Source organism: Piliocolobus tephrosceles, unplaced genomic scaffold, assembly GCF_002776525.5.
Source record: "Piliocolobus tephrosceles isolate RC106 unplaced genomic scaffold, ASM277652v3 unscaffolded_40, whole genome shotgun sequence".
Lineage (NCBI taxonomy): Eukaryota > Metazoa > Chordata > Mammalia > Primates > Cercopithecidae > Piliocolobus > Piliocolobus tephrosceles.
In genome coordinates, this window is record NW_022324309.1 from 1,782,314 (window position 1) to 1,806,293 (window position 23,980).

At 37.4% G+C, this 23,980-nt stretch overlaps 1 protein-coding gene across 13 annotated transcripts in view; it reads right to left on the reverse strand.

Moving 5' to 3' along the window:
• The window catches only part of LOC111550202 (calcium-dependent secretion activator 2), a 565,477-nt gene that overhangs the window by 45,061 nt on the left and 496,436 nt on the right, over positions 1–23,980 (reverse strand). For 10 of the 13 annotated variants that reach the window (XM_026454331.1, XM_026454330.1, XM_026454325.1 and 7 more), the window contains 2 exons: positions 23,462–23,609; positions 15,824–15,898 (listed from right to left, as the gene is read on the reverse strand). In XM_026454331.1, the coding sequence (XP_026310116.1) occupies positions 15,824–15,898; positions 23,462–23,609 (223 nt within the window). Of the gene's footprint in view, positions 1–15,823; positions 15,899–22,729; positions 22,745–23,461; positions 23,610–23,980 lie in introns of all 13 variants that reach the window. The other 3 variants (XM_026454332.1, XM_026454337.1, XM_026454329.1) reach the window with 1 other exon arrangement.

A 23,980-nucleotide genomic window follows, 5' to 3' on the forward strand; every position in this document is an offset into this window, starting at 1 on the left:
GGGCTGCCTTAGGATTACTTAGTGATAAAGAGGAATGAGTTTGCTACTTAAGCTAATGGGTCTAATTTAACTAAATCTATGGGGCTTCTATGGAGGTAGAATAGAGCTGAGGATATAAGTTGCAAAACCACTGGGATTCTGCCTGTTTCAAGGTTATTTGGCAGATGGCAGAAGGAGGAAGGCTTTAAACACAGGTGGTCTTGCTCCAAAGCCCATGCTCTTTACCCATCATGCTACAGAATTATAAGAATTAAATGATATGCTGAATGCAATGTGCCCTGCATATAAGTACGCAAGAGTTCAGTTGTGGTGGTTCATACTTGTAATCCCAGCACTTTGGGAGGCCAAGGCAGGAGGATTGCTTGAGTCTCAGTGTTCAAGACCAGCCTGGACAACATAGCAAGATCCTGTCTCTACTAAAAAAATAAAAAAAATTGGCTGGGCCTGGTGGCATGTGCCTGTAGCTTCTCAGGAAGCTGAGGTGGGAGGATTGCTTGTGCCCAGGAGTTTCAGGGTGCACTGAACAATGACCGTACCACTGCACTCCAGCCTGGATGACAAAAGAAGACCCTGTCTCAAGTTAAAAAAACAAACAAAAAAAGACCTTGGTGGCTCATGCCTGTAATCCCAGCATTTTTGGGAGGCTGAGGTGGGTGGATCATGAGGTAGGGGATTGAGACCATTCTGGCTAACACAGTGAAACCCCGTCTCTACCAAAAATACAAAAAAAAATAGCCAGGTATGGTGGCAGGCGCCTGTAATCCCAGATACTTGGGAGGTTGATGCAGGAGAATGGTGTGAACCTGGGAGGCAGAGCTTGCAGTGAGCGAGATAATGCCACCGCACTCTAGGCTGGGCAACAAAGTGAGATTCCATCTCAAAAAAAAAAAAAAAAAAAAAAACAACACAAAGGCAGAGTAAGTGTCATTTTGTTATAATTATTAATGAGTACCTCGGATAAGAAATACAAAAACAAAACAGTTTTAGACCTTTCCCTTTGGGAAATACAAACTAGTGGGAGAGACAGACATGAACATAACTGCACATGACACAAGGCAGAAGTGTTATGGGCAGTGTAGACGGTAAGCAGTACAGCTGAAACCAGAAGAGGGAAGAATGTCTTTGACTACAGGATATGGGGTCAGCTTCATTTATGAGGTGGCACAGGAGCTGAGTTGAAGGATAGCAGAGATGGAGTGGCTAAAATGACTCTCTGGCAAGGTTGCTGGCAAATGAATTTAGGGCAGAAGTTTCTCCATTGTGGCATCTGGCAGCCTGTCTGGCTCGTCTTCTTCAGAGCATGACACAGCATTGGCTGATACACAAGTTAGTCCTAGGTGTGAACCTGTGGTCTGCTGCATTCACGCCTCAGAATTCTTTGTCTCCATTTCAAAAGTAGTGGAGAATCTTTCCTCGGGTTCCTCCCTATCCCTAAAGGCCCCTGGGGAGGCTCAGTACAGCAGGGAATCTAAGTGCTTTCATGGCAGTGAGCAGCGACAGCACCTCTGGGATTAACCAGCTGAGCTGTACAGTTCCTATAGGAAGGTTTTCTTTGTGAGATTTTTGTTGAGGCATACCTAGTAGAAGAGTTACCTTAAAAATCAAACTCTATTATAAACCTCAAGATTGACTAGTAATGATATACCTTCCACCTGGTTTTTAATTGCATAAAACAGCAAGATTCCAAAGAAACCCAGTTAAATGCTGGGTTTAGTTGCTGCATCTTTAACTGCTTCCTGTGAACTTTCTCTGTACAGCTCAGGGAGTATATAAACACTTATGGGTTTGCCTTGTGCTCTCTGTTCTCCTGAGGATGTCAGGTTGGAATGAAACACTATAATCTCTTTGTTTCCCTGCTCTTTATTACTGATGCCATTAACTGGGTTTGTTTGAAAAATATTTAACACCTAAATCTGTCTGCGTAATTACTAACTTTGTCTCATGAAGCCCTTGGAAGCGACTGGTAGAAGGAAACAAGAAGTGTGCTTCAAGGCATGTGCATTTACATTTCTTGTTGATTTTGACAGCATATAAGATTCATATGGAAGGTAGAACCATAAATTCTAAGTGACAGGGAGGATTCCAGCTAGGGTTCAAAACACAGAGTTCTTGCATTTTTAGCTGTGACACTTCATGAAATAAGCAAGGAATATCTGTATCATTTACACTGTATGTTATAAAATCTTCCACAGAAAACACAACCATCCCTAGTATGACTGATAATGAAAGACTAAGTGTTTTGTGTGGGGAAGGATGGGACAAGGGGTATCTATTAGCTGTTTTGTTTTTGTGTGTTAAGATCAGGACTACCTAGTATTGTTAAAAATCTGCACATGTACCCCTGAATCTATTTAAAAAACTTTTCAAAATTAAAAAAAAATGTTTCAATAACATATTCTAAAAAAAATGTGAACATAGAACCAGAATATCATGAACTAGCAGAAAATAGGTTGTTTTCCCTAAATCAGAATGTTAATATATAATATAATAATATGAGGCCAGGCACGGTGACTCACACCTGTAATCCCAGCACTTTGGGAGGCCAAAGCAGGTGAATCACGAGGTCAGGCGTTCGAGACCAGCCTGGCCAACATAGTGAAACCCTATATAATATAATATATATATATAATATATAAATATTATATTATATATATATAACATGATACAATTGTCTCTTTCGCATCCTCTTTGTGTGAATCCAGCTGTGAAACTCCTTATTTGAAGCTTTGTTCCAACTGACTCCTAAAAGGTCTTACCGGATCCTGCACACCTATAGGAAGGAGGGAGAGTGTTTGACAGCATGCATTTATTCATAACATACCTTGTTCTGCAAAGTATCTAGGACAACCTCTAAAATAGCACACCTAGACCAGATGTTGGTGAATTCACCACACTGTTTTCTCTCACTGTTCCTTTTTACTGTTACCCCACAAATAAAGTGAATTATTTTACTTTGCGTCTCTCTCTGCTAAAGGCTCCTAAAATTGTATGCTATTCCTTTTGGGCACATACTTGGATTTGAACAGGTGCCTTCTGAACATATGGCCTTGATCCAAACAAGTAAATTGAGTAAATTTAATGAAATTAGTTTCAGCAGGCTAAATTAACAAGAAATTTTAATTACATAATGTAGGCAGTCAGATCAGATTTATCTTCTATCTATCCTATTCTTAAGAGAAATCCAGGGGAAAATATTCTAAGTAACCGGAAACAGAGAGAGAGAGAGAGAGAGAGAGAGAGAGAGAGAGAGAGAGAGAGAAAGACAGACACAGAGATAATATATATACACTTGTATATCTGTATCAATACAGTTGGGGGAAAAGTATATATTCTTTTTTTTTTTACAATAATTGAGAATCTAGGAAGTTGGACATTATAGAAATTATCTTTTAATTCATACCCGGAATTGACTGAGGCCCCGGTTCAGGAGTGCTTTCTGAGAGTTGTCATTTTTTCACTCTTGGCTCTGTTAATCATATTCTTATTCTAAGCTTTCCCCCAGTTTTTCTTTGGCTTTTTTTTTTTTTTTTTTTTTTAAGACAGTCTCACTTTGTCACCCAGGCTGGAGTGCAATGGCATGATCTCAGTTCACTGCAACTTCTGCCTCCTGGGTTCAAGTGATTCGCATGCCTCAGCTTCCCGAGTAGCTAGGAATATAGGTACATGCCACCATGCCCGCATTTGTTTTTTTTTTTTTTTTTGCTTAAAACAACAAATATTTATTATGGTATAGTTCTGTAGTTCCGAAGTCCAATAAATGTTTCACTGGGCTAAAATTAAAGTGTCAATAGGGTTGAATTCCTTTCTGAAGGCTTTAGGGGAGAATTTGTTTTCTTGACTTTTCTAGCTTCTTGCCTGCATTTCATGGTTCATAGTGTCTGTCCTCCATCTTCAAAGCTGGCAACACAGCATCTCTCTAATCCTACTTTTGCCATCTCATCTTTTTCTCTGATTCTTTTCTTTTGCCACCTCCTTCCCCTTTTAAAGACCTTGTGATTACATTGGGCCCACCTGAATAACTGAGTTATCTCACAGGGTTTTCCCATGCTGGCCAGGCTGGTCTCAAACTCCTGACCTCAAGTGATCTGCACACTTCAGCCTCCCAAAGTGCTGGGATTACAGGCGTGAGCCACTGCACCCAGCCTTGGCATTTTCATTGCTATATATAATGTATCACATTTTCATCTTCCTGACTCAGAGTTGCCCCACCCGGTTACTCTAGCTGGACTCTACAAGCTGGTCTCACAGAATGTTTGCTTGGAGGGACCCACAGGCTGGCTGGTACAACCCAGATATAAAAGGGACACAAGAAGACAAAGGTGAAGCCACTCTTTCCCTCCTTGGTCTGGCTAAGTTCTGCAGGGTGTTGTGGAGAGATCACAGGCTTAGGGACCTCAGGGCCAAATCCTGGCTCTGCTGACATCTATTGAGTGACCTTGGGCCTCTGTTTCGTCATCTGTGAACAGGGAGGCTGGACTGATGACTAGTCCTGCCTTGAAAGATGAGGCCATCCAGGTAGGGCCCCAGGCCTCCTTTCCCTTCTCAATCAGACTAACATCAACGCTTTATTTGATTGGTGTTACCTTTTGCAGTGCTAATATATATTTGAGACATTAATATATTTTATAAACATTTTTAAAGCATATAAAAGTCTCTCTTACAAACTATAAAAATGTTTGAAAAGTCCCTAGTAGATGACCTCAGGACTCTTCCAAGTCCAGCATTCTATGTGCTATGAGTTTCTAGAGCCTGGAGACAACAGATGCAGGCCACCAGCAGGTTCTATGCAGATATGTGCATAGGACTTTTGTTCTAAATTGAGAAAAGGCTGTCAGTTTTTTTAAAATCCAATAACCCCACTTTTTCTGATGAGGCAAATGAGCCATGTGAGGAGACTCAGCTGTTAACATTAGAAAATGGAACTATAATCCAGCTTTTCTGATGATGCCACACTTTGGTTGGTTTGATTTTAATATAAAGTAGCAATAAATATGACATTTCTTATACTCTTTCCTTGGTAAGATTTAATGCTCCTATTTTTTTCCCCATGGTAAAAATTATTGAAGTGCTTTTCTGGCTTTTTCCCTTTCTTTTAAGGTTACTTCCCCTCTTTTCCATAGGTGTTCCAGTTACAGCACCTTGGCCTGAGAACAGTGGCTGCTGATATAGTACTGTTTTCAACTGTTGAAAGCTTATAATCACATCAGTATTTTGACCCCATATCCCTCCTCTGAGCTCCACACCCAAATAGCTAATGTCTTCCTCGACGTCTCCTCCCTCAGGTGTCTCAAAGGCAGCTCAATCTCAACATGTCCAATACTGACATCATGGTCTTTCTCTTCAAATCTGTTTCTCTTCCAGGACAGCCCACATTCGGGAATGATACTAATATTGAGGTCATAAACCTAAGAGTACTCCTTACTATTTCCCTTTTCATTGTACATCTTAAATATCTTTGGATTAGTTCACCAGAGACCAAGTAACAGCTTCTAGACTACCCCCTCTCCAATCTGTTTGCTACAGGCAGTCAGATGAATCTTCTTATAATGCAAATCTGATTAATTCCCTACCCACACTCTCCAACCTTTCAGTGACTTCCCATTGCTCTTGGGATAAAGATTTTAAGCTCCTTAGTACTTCCTACAAGCTTCTGCTCACTTCTGCAGCCTTGTCTTGCTTGAGGTCCTGGTTTCTGCAGTTTCTCCTACTTAAATGGTCCTTTCATCTCCTCCTGGTTAACTCTTTCATTCTTAGGAATTCTGCTCAAGTTTCACTTGCTTGGGAAAATCTTTCCTGTCCTCCCTGACTAAATGAGTCACTCTGTCTAATCCTACATGACACATTTGTATGGGTTGCATTTTATGTTTGTTAGTGTGTCTTCTCCAAGGGTTAGCAAACTCCCTGAGGGCAGGGACCTTGTTGTTTTGCTTAGCACTGTATCCCTGGCATTGAGCATACTTTCTGGCACAGAGCTGCATCTTGAAACTCTACATGGCCTCATGGCTGCGAATTTAATCCTTTTTAAAAAATGAATGTTGTCCTTTTTCATTAGGGACAGAGTCACAGTATATAGTTTTATGCAAAGGACTTTATTTTATTTTTTAGGTTAGAGACAAGAACTAGAGTATTGATGTCAGAGCACATTTCTTTAGCATTTTCCAGACTTACTTTCACCTTTTCTTAATGCCACTTATTCAGGAAACACTCATTGGATTATATGACAAGCAGGGTACAAAGAATAATACATTAAAGAGGACTCAGAGACACACACATAACCATGAAGAAATGGCACAGAAAGTGGACACAGAGGGCACTGGGTGAGGAGAGGGCTAAATTTGCTTAGGAAGGTAAGATGTCTTCTAGGAAGGAGAGCAAACCAAGACTTTTCTAGTTGAACTACAAGAATAAAGCAAAAAAGGGCTCTTCAAATAGGGGGCAGAATTTGAAAAGGCACAGGGGTCTGAAAAACTGTGAAAACAGTAGAACTTTGGAATAGCTAGAGTTTAAGATGTGGGGGAGAGTGTTATAGGGACAAGAGCAATTATACTGTGAAGGGACCTGTAGGTGATGCTAAAAAGTTTTTCTTGTAGGTCAACCTTTCACAAACAATATTCTAAGGAATATTAATTCCTTCAAGATATTATTAGGAATTCTGGAATAAAGGGCCCCAGGACAGGTTAAGTGTGGGAACACTGCACTCTCAAACAGTGCATCATCCTGAACTACAAGGAATACAGTGTACCCCAAATGGGTTAGCAACCTCATCTCATGGGACATCAACAAAATTCAAGTACAAGGTGCGCTGAGATACAATTTAGGAAATGATGGCACAGGGAATAAGGAATGCCTACAACATATAAAGCATTGGCAAGAAATGGTCAAATCTGTATTTTGGAAAGATACTCTGGCTTCAGGGCTATATTAGTCTGTTCACACACTGCTGTGAAGAAACACCTGAGACTCGGTAATTTACAAAGGCAAGAGGTTTAATTGACTCATAGTTCTGCATTGCTGGGGAGGCCTCAGGAAACTTACAATCATGGCGGAAGGCAAAGGAAAAGCAGGCATCTTCTTCACAGGGCAGCAGGATGGAGTGAGTGCAAGCAGGGGAAATGCCAGATGCTTATAAAACCATAAGATCTTGTGAGACTTACTCACTATCATGAGAATAGCATGGGGGAAACCACCTCCATGATCCAATTACCTCCACCTGCTCCCACCCTTGACACATGGGGATTATAGGGATTATAATTCAAGGTGAGATTTTGGGTGGGAACACAGCCAAACCATATCAAGCGTGAAGTGGGGAACCATGGTGGAGATCAGTGAGGCAAAGTGGGGAAATGATGAGGGCCTGGAAGACTATAGTAGTACCAGTGAGAATGGAATGAGACAGAAAAGGGAGTGTTTAGGAGACTGACTCAAGGCCCTGATGTCCTCTTGTGTGACGTGCTTGAGCAGATTCTATAAAGACAAGGACTCTAGGATGACGAGATTTTACAATGAGGTGATGGGTACCGCCAATGGAGACAACAAATGCAAAACAAGAGGCACCTGGGGTGGGGTGGAGGTGATGTGGTATTTTTAGACATTGACCTTGTAGAGATGTACAGAAAGCAACTGGAAATATGGAGTTTTAGGTGATTAAAAAAATGAGAGGAACAATAATAACAATATCAACTAATACTTACAATGTGTTGGCCACTGTTCTAAGACTCTATCTGTATTAACTTACGTAAACTATTCACTAACACTCATAAATGCTACTATCATATTACTCCTACTTTATATAGGAGAGGAAACTGAGCCATAGAAAGCTTGTTTAAGTAACTTGACTAAGATTAGACAGCTAGTGGAGGAGTTGAAATTTGAACCCAGGTCTGAAGTTGGGCTTTTAATGGCGATTCTGCACTGCCTTTCACATACAGAGCTGGGAATCACAAGCATAGAGTTAAAGCTGGAAATGTAAAAGTCACAGAAATTTGTAGAAAAAAATTCAATAGAGGACCAATGATGGTGGCCCAAGAAGAAACAGCACTTAGTTGCCGGTGAAGAGAGAAGGGCACAGAGAGGGAAGGCCAAGACCTTTTCTAGGCACATAAAATGTGTATATAGTAGGGAGGGACACATACTGTTGAGGACTGCATGTGATTGAGAACCTGGGCTCGTTCTCATGTTACTTGTGAAAACATGCGAGGTAAGAAGAGGATATAAAGGTGGGCTTGAAGAGGAGAGGTAAAAAGAAGAAAGTGCAGTTTATTATTTTTCCAGATGTAGCAAATACTTTTATCAATATGCACAGAACAATGAAAATATGGGAAGAAATATTTGGGATATGAGAAATTCAGTGTTATTTTCATCTACTTTATGTTGAGTTAATTATTATGATATAAAAATGTCTATGACATGACTCTTAGAATTTGACAGTGTAGTAACAGTTAATGTAGAAACCACATATTTTAATTTTTAAGGGCTGGTTGCTCTTTACAGATTTCCCAGAGACGTAGAATCAGTTAAGTGCATTGGATTAAGGATCTGAAGTTCAGAGGTTTGAATCCTGATTCTCACTAATTAATTAGATGTTTGACGTGCATCAGTTTAATAAAGTACTTTGAGAATTATGTTCCTATCAGTGACTGAGGAGAAGACTGCCCATTTCATTAGGGGAAGAGTCACATTATATAATTTTATGCAAAGTACTTTATTTTATGTTCATTTCATAGGTTTTGTAAGGCTTAAATAAAGTCACATATGTATAGTTACAGTGACTGTTTCATAGTAGGTACTTTAAAACTCTTCTAAAAAAGTCATTTCTTCCTTGGTAAAAACAAGTGTGAATAAACTATCTTATAGGCTATTTTTTTTTTTAATATCCTGAAGTTGAAAGTTTTACATGCCAGTCTGGATGAAGATTTACCAGAGCAGTGTTTCTCAAAGTCTAACTCGTGGTTCCCTATTGTAAAATAACCATGGTGGCTGGTTAAACATGTGGGTTCCTTCCCCTCTTCCCAAACGTAAGACTCAGCATCATTGGAGACTGGGGTATGGAAATCTACATTTTAACAGCTTTCAGGTAATTTTGTTGTGTATGTGTGCTAACATTTAAGAATCACTGCCTTATAAGATATTTTAGTTTTTCTTAATGAAATAAAACCACAGTCTATCCTGCCTGTGGACTCCGGCATCACGCCTGCGCACAAGCCCTAACAGCTGGCCCACACAAAATTTCTAGCTGGGGTGAGTGATGAAGGGCTTTTCCTGCTGAAGTCAATCTGTAAATAGGGGAAGAGGTCACTGTTTCTCTAAAGGTGCAGATACCAGTGTAAGGCTACAGGGACCATGAAGAATCAGGGAAACATGACACCATCGAAAGAATAAAATAAAGCTGACCAATAACAAATGAGACTGAATGTGTATTCGAAAACCTCCCAACGGAATATTATGCAGCCATAAAAAAGGATGAGTTTGCGTCCTTTGTAGGGACATGGATGCAGCTGGAAACCATCATTCTTAGCAAACTATCACAAGAACAGAAAACCTAACACCACATGTTCTCACTCATAGGTGGGAACTGAACAATGACATCACTTGGACTCGGGAAGGGGAACATCACACATCGGGGCCTATCATGGGGGCGGAGCGGGGAGGGATTGCATTGGGAGTTATACCTGATATAAATGACGAATTGATGGGTGCTGACGAGTTGATGGGTGCAGCACACCAACATGGCACAAGTATACATATGTAACAAGCCTGCATGTTATGCACATGTACCCTAGAACTTAAAGTATAATAATAAAAAAAAAAAACCAAAAACAAAAAACCAAAAAAAAAAAAAAAAAAAAAAAAAAAAACCCAAAAAACCTCCCAACAAAGAAATGGCTTCAAAAGTGAATTCTACCAAATATTTGAAGAAGTGAATTCCACCAAACATTTAAAGAAGAATTAATTCCAATTCTCTTTAAACTCTACAAAAACAAAAAACAAAAAACAAAAAAACCGGCTGGGCGCGGTGGCTCAAGCCTGTAATCCCAGCACTTTGGGAGGCCGAGAGGGGCGGGTCACGAGGTCAGGAGATCAAGACCATTCTGGCTAACACGGTGAAACCCTGTCTCTACTAAAAATACAAAAAAAAAAAACTAGCCAGACGAGGTGGCGGGCGCCTGTAGTCCCAGCTACTTGGGAGGCTGAGGCAGGAGAATAGCGTAAACCCGGGAGGCAGAGCTTGCAGTGAGCCGCGATCCGGGCCACTGCACTCCAGCCCGGGCAACACAGCGAGACTCTGTCTCAAAAAAACAAAACAAAACAAAACAAAACAAAACAAAACAAAACAAAAAACCCAGAAGAGGGAACACTTCCAAACTTATTCTATGAGGCCAGCATTACCCTGATACCAAAGCCAGACAAAAGATACTGCCAGAAAAGAAAACTACAAGCCCAGATAAACATGGATATCAAAATCTTCAACAAAATGCTAGCAAACTGAATTCAACAGCACATTAAAAAATCATACAGTGTCACCAAGTGAGACTGATCCCTGGGATCCAATGATGTTTGAATATAAGCAATTCAATTGTTATGATACACCACATTAATAGAATGGAGGATAAAAACCACAAGATCATCTCCATAGATGCAGAAAAACACTTGATAAAACTAAGTAATGTTTCATGATAAAAGTGTTCAAAATATTAGGAATATAATGAAATAATCTCAACATAATAAAGGCTATATATGAAAAGCTCACAGTTGACATCATATTCAATGGTGAAAAACTAAGTGTTTTTTCCTAAAATACAGCATAAGGCAAGGATACCCACTCTTGCCACTTCTATTCAACATAGTACTAGCAGTCCTAGCCAAAGTAAGTAGACAAAAATATAAAATAAAATAAGTAAAAAAGAAAAAGAAAAGAAACATAAGGCATGCAAATCAGGAAAGAACATGAAAAATTATCTCTGTTTGCAGATTACATGATCTTAATATGTAGAAAACCCTAACGACTCTACAAAAAAGAACTGTTAGAATAAACAAATTCAGAAAAGTTGCAGGAAAAAAATCAACAAACTATCACAAGATCAGAAAACCAAACACCGCATGTTCTCATTCGTAAATGGGAGTTGAACAATGAGAACACATAGACACAGGAGGGGAACATCATGCACCGGGGCCTGTCAGGGACTGGGGGATAGGGGAGGGATAACATTAGGAGAAATACCTAATGTAGATGACGGGTTGACGGGTGCAACAAACCACCATGGCAGGTGTATACCTATGTATCAAAACTGCACATTCTGCACATATATCCCAGAACTTAAAGTATAATAAAAAAAAAAGTCATTCGTATATCTGCATACTAACAACGAACTATTTGGAAAGGAAGTTAAGAAAACAATCTCATCTACAATAGCATCAAAAATAATGCAGTACTTAGAAATAAACTTAACCAAGAAGGCAAAAAAACTTGTACACTGAAAAGTATAAAACACTGAAGAAATTAAAGCAAACAACAAATAAACAAAAAAAATCCCATGTTCATGAATTAGAATAATTATTATAGCCAAAATGTCCATACTACTTAAAGTGATCTACACATTAATGCAATCTCTATCAAAATCCCAATAGTTTTTGTAAAGTAATAGAAAAAGCAATCCTAAAATTAATCTGGAACCACAAAAAACTTCAAATAACCAAAACAATTCTGAGCAAAAGAATACACTGGAGGCACAACAGTTCCTAAATTCAAAATCCATTGCAAAGCTAAAATAATCAAAACTCTTGATTTTCGACTGTGTAGTGATGCAAAACAATGTTACTGGCATAAAAGCAGATGTATAGGCCAATAGAACAAAACAGAGAACTCAGAAATAAACCCCCACACATACGGTCAACTGGTCTTTGACCAGAGTGTCAAGAGAAAAGGATGGTTTCTTCAATAAATAGTGCTGGGAAAAGTGGACGTACACATACAAAAGAATAAAATTTGACCCTTATCTTACACCATAAACAAATGGATCAACAAAACCATCAACAAAACACCATCAAGTAAAAATGGATTAAATAACTTAAGACCCAAAACCATAACACTTCTAGAATAAAACATAGGGAAAAAGGAAAAAGTTTCTTGACATTGGCCATAGCAATGATTTCTTGGCTATGATACAAAAAGCACAGGCAACAAAATTTTTTAAAAAATGAGATTATATCAAATAAAACAGCTTCTGCACAGCAAGGGAAACAATCAACATAATGAAAAGGCAACCTACAAAATGGGAGAAAATGTTTACAAACTATTTGTCTGATAAGGAGTTGACATTTAACAATAGCAAAAAAAAAAAAAAATTAAAAATTAAAAAAATGAGCAAAGCACTATGTCTCTAATGAACATGTATAAATGGCCAACAGGTATACGAAAAGGAGCTTAATATCACTAATCTTTCGAGAAGTGCAAATCAAAATGACAGTGAGATATTAGCTCACATCTGTTTGGATGGCTTTTATCAACAATCCGAAAGATAACAGGTATTGGTGAGAATGTGGAGAAAATGCCCATTGTTGGTGGATATGTGAATTGGTGTAGCCACTATGGGAAATAGTGTGTAGAATCCTCAAAACATGAAAAATAGAACTACTATATGATTTAGCAACCCCACTAATGGGTATATAGCTAAAGAAATTGAAATTAGTATATCGAAGAGATATCTGCACTCTCATTTCTCTGCAGCATTCTTCTCAATAGGCAAGACTTGGAAGCAACTTTAATATCCACAAGACAGATGAATGGATAATGAAAATGAGTTATGTGCATATAACGAAATATTATTCAGCCTCAAAAGAAGAAGGAAATCCTGCCATTTGAGACAAACAGATGAACCTGGAATATATTATTCTCTGTGAAATAAGTCAGACACAGAAGATTAAATATTACATAGTACCAATTATATGAGGAATTAAAAGTAGTCAAAATAATAGAAGCAGAAGGTAGAATGTTGTTTTCTCAGGAGCTGAGGGGAGGGTGAGATGGGGAGATATTTGTCAAAAGCAGTCTCAGTTATGCATGATTAATAAGTCCTAGAGAGCCACTCTACAGTATAGTGCTACAGAAAACAATACTATTTGCTAAGAGAATTGATCTTATGTGACTGTTATCACACACAGAAATTATTATTTAAGAGGGCTGGAGGAAACTTTGGGAGGTGGTGGGTAAGTTTATGGTACAGTTTGAGGTGATGGTTTTATGATTATATACGTATATGGCTGTATACTTATCTACAAACTCATCTTGTATATATTAAGCATGTACACATTTTTTGTCTGTTAATATATCAATAAAATGGTTTTAAAATATCATAATTACGGAGATTAATCTGCACCAACTTTTTAGAAAACATTAATTATTGTCATCTCTTACAGAAGCTTGAGATGTTTGGTTCAACCTATCAAGTAAACTTATTTTACACTTTTCAACCAAAGAATTAAAGATAAGTACTATTTGACAGCAGGATAAATTAGGCATAGAGGAAAACTATAATCTAGTGCTGATTTCTAAATATAATATCCAGTATTATATGAGGCTCTTTTACTCAAAATTAAATTAAAAATTTAATTTCTCAGCTTCACTAGCCACATTTCAAGTACTCCACAACCACATGTGGCTAGTAGCTACTGGTGGACTGTGCAGGTTATTTTAGAATATCTTTTCCTTACTTAGCTCAAATACACTATTTTAAAAATTAACCAGATGTATTTGATATAGAAAAATTTAACTGTCTTACTTTGCCAGAAATGGATGCAGAGATGACATGCAGCCCCATCTGCCTTCTCTGTACTCTTCCTTCCCACCCCCAAAGCAAAACTTGTTGGACTTTTTCCTTGCTGCTTGATTAACCCTATATCATCTTTAGCTAGCCTATAATTGAATGATGCCAATTATGCAAACTTCTCACAAAAGGCAACTTCCGCATAGCACTACGTTCTTGAGTTGGTTATATCTGCATAAAATTTCCCTGAAGGCCTCACAGAGAATAAGGTGCAAAGTTAAATTTATTTCACTGTAGTGGGTTGACTGTGTGGTGATGCAAGCTGCTGTGCTGGGATCCTCAGAGGGTGGAAATCTCACTGCTCTTCCTCAGAGAGCTTGATTCTCCAGTGGTTCACCCCTTCCCTCCATGGTTTTCCTATTATTTTTTTCTCTATCTATCCACTTGTTGGTGAGTGTGTGAGGTATGTGTATGTGTAGGTATTTGATGCAGTGGTAAAAATCAGGAGAACAAAAAAAGCTGGTGAGGTGGTGTGATTCTAACATCGTTTTTCTTTGTGGTTGTTTTCTACTCTAAGACATGATACTAGATAATTTGAAAAATATTATTGAAGATGAAATAAAAAATGAACTATACTCCCATTACCCAGAGAAAAGCTCTGTTAACATTCTGGTCTTTATCCTAACAGTCTTTTTCCTATAAGATGCAAATTCAGACCATACTTTATACTTTTAAATATTCAGTTGTTTTCACTTAATACTATATTATGAAACTCTTCATTTACCATTAATAGTCTTTGATAGTATCATTTCTTAATACAGATGTCCCATAATCTGCTTTACCTTTTCAGATGCCCCATAATTTGCTTTACCTTTTCCCTTATTAGAAATTAGGTTGTTTCCAAATTTTGGTAAGACATAATATGGCAAATACCAATAGTATATATTTTGTGCATCTAAGTAGTATGACAAAATAGAAAAAGGTGAAAAGGTATTAATGTACTTAATGTATTTCCAAACTATTTTCCAGAACGGCTGTAACAATTTATACTCCCCTATATAGGAAAGGTGAGTGTCTCGCCTCACCTAAAACTGAATGTTACTTTAAAAACATGTATGCTAATTTGCTAGAGAAAATAGTATATTTTGTAGCTCACTTTGCATTCCTTAAATTATTAATGAGGATTAATGAGGATTAACATTGTTCATGTTCATGGGACATCTCTGTTTTTTTTTCTTTTCTAAACAGGATGTCTTTTGTCTGTTTATTAAATTGGGGGTGGTTTTACCTTTGCTTCTTGTCATCCTTGTTTTATGAAGAAGCCTGATTTGGGGCTTTTTGATGAAGCCTTGTGAGAGCATAGGATATATCTGCTCATAGGAAAGTACCTCTAGGAACATAACCATTGTCTTTGTTCATCCTCTTAAACTCCTGGTGCTCTCACGTTCTCTCTTCCTTTCCTTATCAGCCCCTGATCTCAAATGCTACCCATGACCATCTGTTACACCTTACTGGGAATCTAAATCATCTAATCACTAAATGAGGCGTCCACTGCTTCATCTCTACTTATACAGTGAAAGATCATAGCTTTTATCAAAGGTATGTTGAGCATCAAATGGGAAATCCTGGGAAACTCCTGGGCGTGGAGGACCTCAGATGTCACCCTGCGGCTTTCTCTGTCTGTCTCTGAGACCAGATCTACAGCCTTAGTGCTGTCGCCACCACAGATGGGCTAAATTCAAGGATTGATGGCTACTCAAAGCTCTGTGGAGTTAAATAGCAAGAGAACATGAATGTGACATAATAAGGTTTTACTGGAAGAAGAGTTAGTTTTAAAATGACAACAATTTTAGGAAAAGCCAAAATTTATTATATACAAAAAACAATCAAAAGTTGCTCCTAACCTTTTCTGCTCCTAACTCTTCTGAAAATTCTAATATTTTCCTGCCCTAATCTTTTAAACTACATTTTTCCCCAATTAGATATTTAAAAATATTTTTAAAATTCTCCATTGAAAATTATTTTTCACTTTGATTTAAAAAGGTGAATAAATAATACATTACCTTTGAAACTAACAGTGAAATGATTTCTTTTACACTGTTGTCGATCAGGTCATCTATTTTTGAATGGTACTGTTGCTAGATATTAAAAGATAAAAATTCATTAGTTGACATGGACACAAAATTTTTGTCATCAGTCACAAATGCTCTAAATCTACTAGTCATGACCTATCAGATTTATTTAAAATGATCATTTTGAACATTAAAAGAACAAAACCTTGAAAATGATCCACCCAATCAACACTTTTCACATTGTGGTTTGAAAATTTTCCCATGTGCACTGTTGAGTTAAGCAGCTAATGGGGTTATTATTTAGATGAATCGAGTTCTTATTCTTATTCAGCCAGAGGAATGTGAAGGATACTTTTTGTCTTCTCCTCTATAATTAAGGTGGCCATGTATTTTTCTAAAGGGTTGGTTTAGCTGGAGAAGCAAAAAGACTAGAAAAAGATTTAATTAATACTGCATTTCATGTCTGACAACTCTCATTCATAAGTTATTTTAAATGTGCTCTAGAAATAAAATGAGCTCCCAATTGTTCACGCTAAAAGGACCTTTTTGTCAGCACAGGGAGCAGCAGTTTATACAATTCTTACAATATGCTCGAGCAAGGGCAAAATTAGAATTTCATCAACAAAGGTGAATAGATGGTAACAAATTAATAGGCCATAAAAGGTATAATGAAACATCACTCACTCTCCATACTTTTATTACCGCTTCCTCATGAAAAAGATGCCTTTAAATAAATACCAAAAAAAACATGTATTTAAAATCAACCTGAAAGACTTTTTTTCTTTAGAGAATACTAGAGGGTTCCATTCTTAAATTAGCAGAAGCTTTGGCTTCCAAGGCTTGTGAAGGTACATCCATTTAAACAGTAATTCTTCCTTTAGAAGCATTTATCTGACAGCTGATTGTCCCCAATAGCCACTTCACAGAAAATGTGACTTGTAAAGACTAACCCTATCTTGATGGTTCAAGGCTTCTTGGAACAGCTAACAAAATGCATAGAGTAAAAGTACTCAGGTCAATATAAACATTAGACCAACTTCACTGCTGGTTGAATGGTTTCTTAAGATGTAAGTTTTTGAAAGCTATTTTTTTTTTGTGCTGAAAACATGTCTCAAAGTTTCCACACAGAACAAAACATCAACTTAGGTCTGCTTTGGAATACTCAGGAATGACACTCCACCCCTCTCCCCAAGGGTTCCGACAGTTACAAGTGGTTATCATCAACCTGCATAAATAATAAAGAAAGGAAGGATAATTTTGGAGTGTCTGAATTATTTTCTTTTTCTGTGTGAGTCTGAGTGTGTGTGGGTGTGAATATAAGTGCATAATGATGAGTGATCTAAAATTAACCACATCAGTGTGAATGTGGAATTTTCTGGGCACATATTGCACCACTAAAGCGCATCTGTCTCACTTAAAGCCGTTATCGATTCCCAAATTTGTGCTCCCCAGAGGATAAATGGAATTGAAACATAGAGAGTGAGTTTCTATCTTGAAGAGAAGGAAAAGGGGAGAGAAGACAGAAAAACAGGTAGAAGAAAAAGAGCCTGAAAACACTGGCTGGCAGTTAAAGTTCTGATCCAATCTACATTATTAATAATTTTCTGAGCCAGGCAGGCCCACACATGAACATATCTGAGACAAGCTGAACAATTCCAGTGCACAGGCTGATGGGAAGGGTAATCCCTCCACAGACACACTTACAAAAAAAGGGCCCCCAGCTCCTGGCTGAAAGCTGTGCAGCTGACTCTGCGATGGAGAAGCTTATGCAAATAAGCTCTGCCTGGCTCTCCCACTCTGCCACTCTTGTTTCACACCCTTCTTACTCCAGATCAGTGTATGCAGCAAGAGGAAATGAAATGCCATGTGATACTCTTTGGAGTAGAAGAGGAAAGAGATACAGGTGCTGGGTTTCAAGTATCTCACTTCCCTCTTACATGGAAAGTGCTCCAAAGCATACAGGCATTGAGGCACCCAGACTTCCAAGCAGTTTCCTAAATATGCCTTATCCCCAATGTTTTTCTCTGTTTTCATAACTTTCATTTTTTGAACTCAAAGTGATCAAATGTCATCAGAAAGCTATAGTATATAAAATACAGAGCTTCTACATGTTAAACTTTTGGGTTGAATTGATTCTGGCAAATCTTTTAAAATCAAGTGATGAGCCACAAAAGAGGTCATTGATACCCATTTTCTTGAAAAGCAGTGAAAGTCGAGGGACAATAGGAACCATTAAATTCTCCTATAATACACACCTGTAGATTGTTGCTTGCTTTGATACCTGATCTAGCCATAAGCAGAGAGAAAGAGAAAAAAAGGAAGAGATGGGGAGGGAGGGAGGGAGAGAAAATGAGAATGAACAAAAACAAACACATACAATGTTAAAAAGAAAGGAATAAAGAAAGAAGTATACATCTTAACTTTAATACCCAAGGAGTAAATCCAAATAGTGTGAGCTTTTCAGATTTCTATAATATGGGATTCTGCTATTGTAAATGTATCTGATTAGATATGACTTACACTAATATTAATTACAACTGCTGGAAACTTTCAGAATCTGCTCTGGCTGCACAGGTGGTGGGGGTGGTAGAGGCGCATGAGCATGAGAGAAAAGATGGCCTGAGAATTCCCATTTTACGTATGTATTCTGCAGATTATAACTCACATATGCCATACACAGGTAATCCAAAGTGAGCTAGAAAAAAGTCATTCATCAGGGGACCCAGATAACTTTCTTTTTCTGTGTTTTTTTTTAACCCTTGCTAAAAGATTTATTAAATGATGTATTTCAGGAAAATGACAAATTAACATGAAAGGAAGCTGTAGAATTAAGGAACAAGGATGAAACCAGAAATTGAAATATGTCAATAAATGTAATTAATGATTAACTGTGAGAGTAACATTTGTGTGTGCACACATTTAAAATAAGGCAAGTCAAAAACTGCCAAAATAACAATGGATATTGTGTGTTCATCTGGGGTGGGTACACGAGTGTTCAGTGGTTGTTTAAAACATTCTAAGATCAGTGGTGTGCTTAAACTAGTTCACAAAAGCAGCTTTTTAGAAATTTTCAGATAACTTTCAAAGACAAACATGAACATGCAAAAAGAGATCACAGGTAAAAACAGAGTTTATCTGCATAGACATTTATAAGATAAAATTGATAGTTTTTTTTTCCCATTTAGTATAACAGACATTTTTGTAAGAATTTGGTACATTTTTGTTTCCAACAATAAAAACCTAAAAAGTTCTTCTCAGAGGCTGGGCATGGTGGATCATGCTTGTAATCCCAGCACTTTCGGAAGTCAAGGTGGGAGGATCGCCCGAGCCGGAGTTCGAGGTTGCAGTGAGCTATGAATTCGCCCCTGCACTTCAGCATGGGTGACAGAAGGAGACAAAAAAATAAAGAATACTGAGAAAAGGTAATGCCTATACACTGTTGGTGGGAATGTAAATTAATTCAGCCACTGTGGAAAGCAGTTTGAAGATTTCTCAAAGAACTTAAAACAGAGCTACCATTTGACCCAGCAATCCCATTACTGGGTACATATCCAAAGGAACACAGATCACTATGCCAAACAAACGAAAACAAAAGCAAAACAAAAACCACTTGAATTTGTGTGTTCATTGCCATGTTATTCACAGTAGCAAAGATGTGAAATCAACCTATGTGTCCATCAATGGTAGACCAGATAAAGAAAATATGGTACGTATATACCATGGAATACTACACAGCCATTAAAAAGTACAAAATCATGTCCTTTGCAGCCACATGGATGCAGCTGGAGGCCATAATCCTAAGCAAATTAATACAGGAACAGAAAATCAGATACTGCATGTTCTCACTTACAAGTGGGAGCTAAACACTGAGAACACATGGACATAAACATGGGAACAACAGGCACTGTGGACTACTAGAGGGGAGAGGGAAGGAGGGAGATATGGATGGAAAAACTACCTACTGAGTACCAAGCTCAGGACCTGGGTGCAATACTCACATGTAACAAAATTACACATGTACCCCCATATCTACAACAAAAGTTGAAATTTAAAAAAAGAAAAAAATAAAATTCTTAGAATACTTCAAGTTGGATTGATAATCTTAGATTCTAGGGCTTTGTCAGATTTCAATTCATTCTTAAGCTAAGTCTCCCCACATCTGCCCTCAAAGGCAAACTGTGCCTGCTTTCCCAGCAGGTGACTCTGAACTTACATTCAAATAACCATTCAGGAATCCTTACTTCTTGAAGCCCAGGGAAATCATAGGTCAGGCACATTCCAAAATCCTGGCCTCTGTACAATCAGGTGAACAGCACCACTTCACCTGACTGTTGTTACACAAACACACTCAGGAAATGAAGACTAATTAGATGCCAGTGAATTCCAGCTTTCTTAAGATTCTGGACCTTGTCTTGGGGTATATAATATTTTAAAGGTACTGGATTGTTAGTTCCAGAAATGGGTGCATTTTAATTTAACCGAGAATAAAATTGGCCCAAGTAGGGCCCCTTGCTCCCGTGAATTGCCATATTAATGAGTTTTCACCTTCATCATCAACTAATGGGACCACTGAATAAAGTGGTTCTGAGGGCTGATGAATGCCTGCAGCCCATGTAGTCATCTGCTTTTGTGCAGTTATGGATAATGAAGATCCTAAACACTTCGGTGGTTTTGTGATCTCAACATCTGTCCCTGAGGGACTGGCCTGAGATTGCTGACTCACTTCACATAGCTGTCACATAAGCAGATCATTCACCCATTAATCACTCCATTAAACCCTATTCTGGGCCTCAGTGGAACATGTTGGCATCATCATGGAGCATGTTAAGAAAACAGAATCATAACTTAGAAGCACAGAAGGGAATGCACTGTGGGGAAGGAGTTGGGCGTTTTATCCAAGCAATGACAATATAACAAATTTATTAGAGATTTTGGAGAGGTAATTTATTTATAATTTAGCAAAAACATTGCTGCTGTGCTTAACTATGCAGTACATATTTTTATATAGTTTCAAATTGTCTAATGATCTAGTTTTTTCAGCAACTTTGTTGCTATTTTAAATGGGGTTCACTGACTCACCTGTATATGTAATGTATACACTAATTTTCAACAATTCCAAAACTTATCTCGGCACATATAGAAAGGGAAGGTCTATGCAATTATGTGGGTATGTTTACTGGAGAGAAAAAACAAAGTATAAAATTCTTTTGCAATGAAATTCTTGTTTGCCACTTTTTCACGGTTGCTAATGGGTTTTACACCTGCACATTTTGAACTATGTTAATTGTGTGAAAGTTGTGGGGAACTAATTGTCTCTGGTGTGAATGCACAGGTGCACACATAATGAACAGCAGTAGATTCCTCTTCAAAACCACCCACTTATTAATGTAAAGAATCATTTGACAATGTAACAATGTTCGTCATTGGTGTGTGTGTGTGTGTGTGTGTCTGTTTTTCCTCTTAAGCACTACAGCAAGTTCTTTCCTACAGGGGAGGATTTTTAAAGCCATGACAACAAATCTATTCATTCACTCAGCAAACATTTACTAAGTGCCTACTGCATGTCAGGTACTGCAGTGTATGTTAAAATAAGAACAAATGGATAAACCCAGTATCAATGGAAGATGATTCTACAAACCAGATGAGAAAAGAATAGGTTTATGAAGAAACAAGATAACAATTCTCAGGCAGACAATCAAAGGCTTACATCTGGGTATTAAAAAAACATGAGGAGGTAAATAGGAAACACTGGTATCTAAGCCAGCTGCCTACTTATTCAGATAATTAGATATAATAAATCATGTTGTAAGCAATCAGAGAATGGTAATTACTGAACATTCTATAACACATATCAGTTACTTGATATATTTGTAAGGTTTTATGCTATGGTATTACAAATACATTTTTTTTCTGCTGAATTGCTCAAATAATAAAACTGTGTATTCATGCATAAATATAAATTATGGCCAAATAGCTAATGTCTATATCTGAGGCAATAGGTATAGAATTCACAAGCAGTAATCCTTCCCATCTACCTTCACAATTAACTAAGTTCTTCTGCTTGGATGAGAATTGTCAGCCCAGGAAGAATCACCCTGAGTTTGATTCCCAGTTGTCAACTGTCAGACTTGTAAGATGTAACCTACCTGCAGGACACAAAGACATTCTGACTTATGGAAAAAATAAAAAAAAAAAGTATACACTAGTCAATCCTTTATGCATAAAGTTTTTCTAACCTTGTAACTCAGGGATTCTGGGATGGTATTTTATGATGACCTGTTGTGGAGGAGCGCAGAAGTCTCATGACACAGGCCTGCCTCTTCCTTACCTCTGATGATGGTCACATCCTAGGCCATGAGTAGGAGGAAAGACTGTATCACTGGTGGGCTTGTACCTCACCAAAATCCACCACTGGGTTCATCTCTATGAAGTGACTTTGGGTGTGGACTTCTGGTTCAAGTTTTTAGGGGCTATATGTCATCTAAAGCTCCAAACTTGAAATTCTTTTGGTATTAAAAGTATACTGTAGATAAATGCTTGAAAAATGTAATCATTCTGTTCCTATAGCTATTCAGATTTCAATTTAAAAGAATATGAATTAATTTGGTTTTAAATCATTTTACCTTTAAAATTCTAAGAGTAGTTTATAAATTCTGCAGCCTAACAGGGGAGAAACATTCCCCTTGTCATTATTTAAGGTATAAGTATTTAGTGTTTTAATGAATCTTTGGACTATTGCTATGTTATTGTAAGCTGTTAGCCTTATATATGCAAACACAGAAGCCAAAAATCTGAAAATAAATTTACATAATTCTAATTTGAAAAGATGAAAATAAAAATATACATTTACAAAAATAATAAATGAAATGTGCTTTTAGAAAAAAAAATGAGACTTACCCATTGACTACCAAACTGGATCATGCCATGGGGGGGAAAAAAAAAGATGATGAAAGACAATAGAAGGGAAGAATAAAGAAATGAAGAAAAAGTAATTACAATGGGAAAAAAAGGCAACAAAATGTCAACTTAAACAGATAATTGAAGAAAAATAAATCAATTTTCACCCAATCACCACTCTCAACAAAAAATCATGGGGTAAAATAAAATTGTACTTCTGAATATAAAACCAAACAAAATATAAATCAAATAGAAAGAATAGGGTATTTATTGATAAGAACTAGGTGTAGATTTTTAAGTCTATTTCTACCTAAATTTTTTAAAATGGGAACTACTGTGTAAATAAACTATTTCATACTTTTTGTGTGTCTTTTATAGATGCAAACTCTGGATACTCTAGATTTGATAAACAAAACAGGTAGCTTTCCAGATTTCTCATTTGCTTGTAAAAAGCAAGGTTTATGTAAATGACACAACACTTAAGCTGTTAAAAGCTGTATCTAAAATTCATGGCCACTTATGCAATTTTAGACCATATTTATATCAAAAAGGAGAAACTGACATGAGCAAAGGATAAAGGGCATTCTATTATTATAATAAAGAAAAGATCAAATATTTGGTGTTGGAGAACTTGGTCTTTTCAATCCAATCTAGAGAATGCCTTGTGGAAAGAGCATCTCGCATGCCAAGGCACCCTGTGCTTCCTTTCCCCATGTGGCAAATTCTACATACCTCTTGTCCTCCATCCAGGGCACAGAGTTTGGTGCTTTGCTTTTTGGCGTCGACTAATACATTAAACATAGTGCAAACAGAAGCTGGAATGCGCAAGTCAGTTGTTTTGCTTGCCTTTTGTAGCTTGAGTTCAAATGCAGTTCTTGTTCTAGTTTTTAAAACATGAATTCAGAGTAAGAAATTCTGCTATACACCTCACCTGTCTTGTAAAAAGTGAAATCAACTCTATAAGATGCTAATTTAAAACATGCAAATAAGGAGTAAGCAGTGTGGTAGTGCTTGGGTGCTAAGGGGTGGGATACTTTTCTTTTCAGGTGTCTCAATAAAAGATCAGATTGTGATATTTTTATATTAAGCCTAGCTTCATCCAGTCACTCAGGCAGTATCACAACCCAAATGAAGCTTTTTGTTATATCTAGACTACCACATTTAATGGAAAAAAACTCATAATTTCACTTATTGTCTGAATTAATTGTCTGAATTTACAAGTAGAAAAATCACACACTTGTATGCATTTAA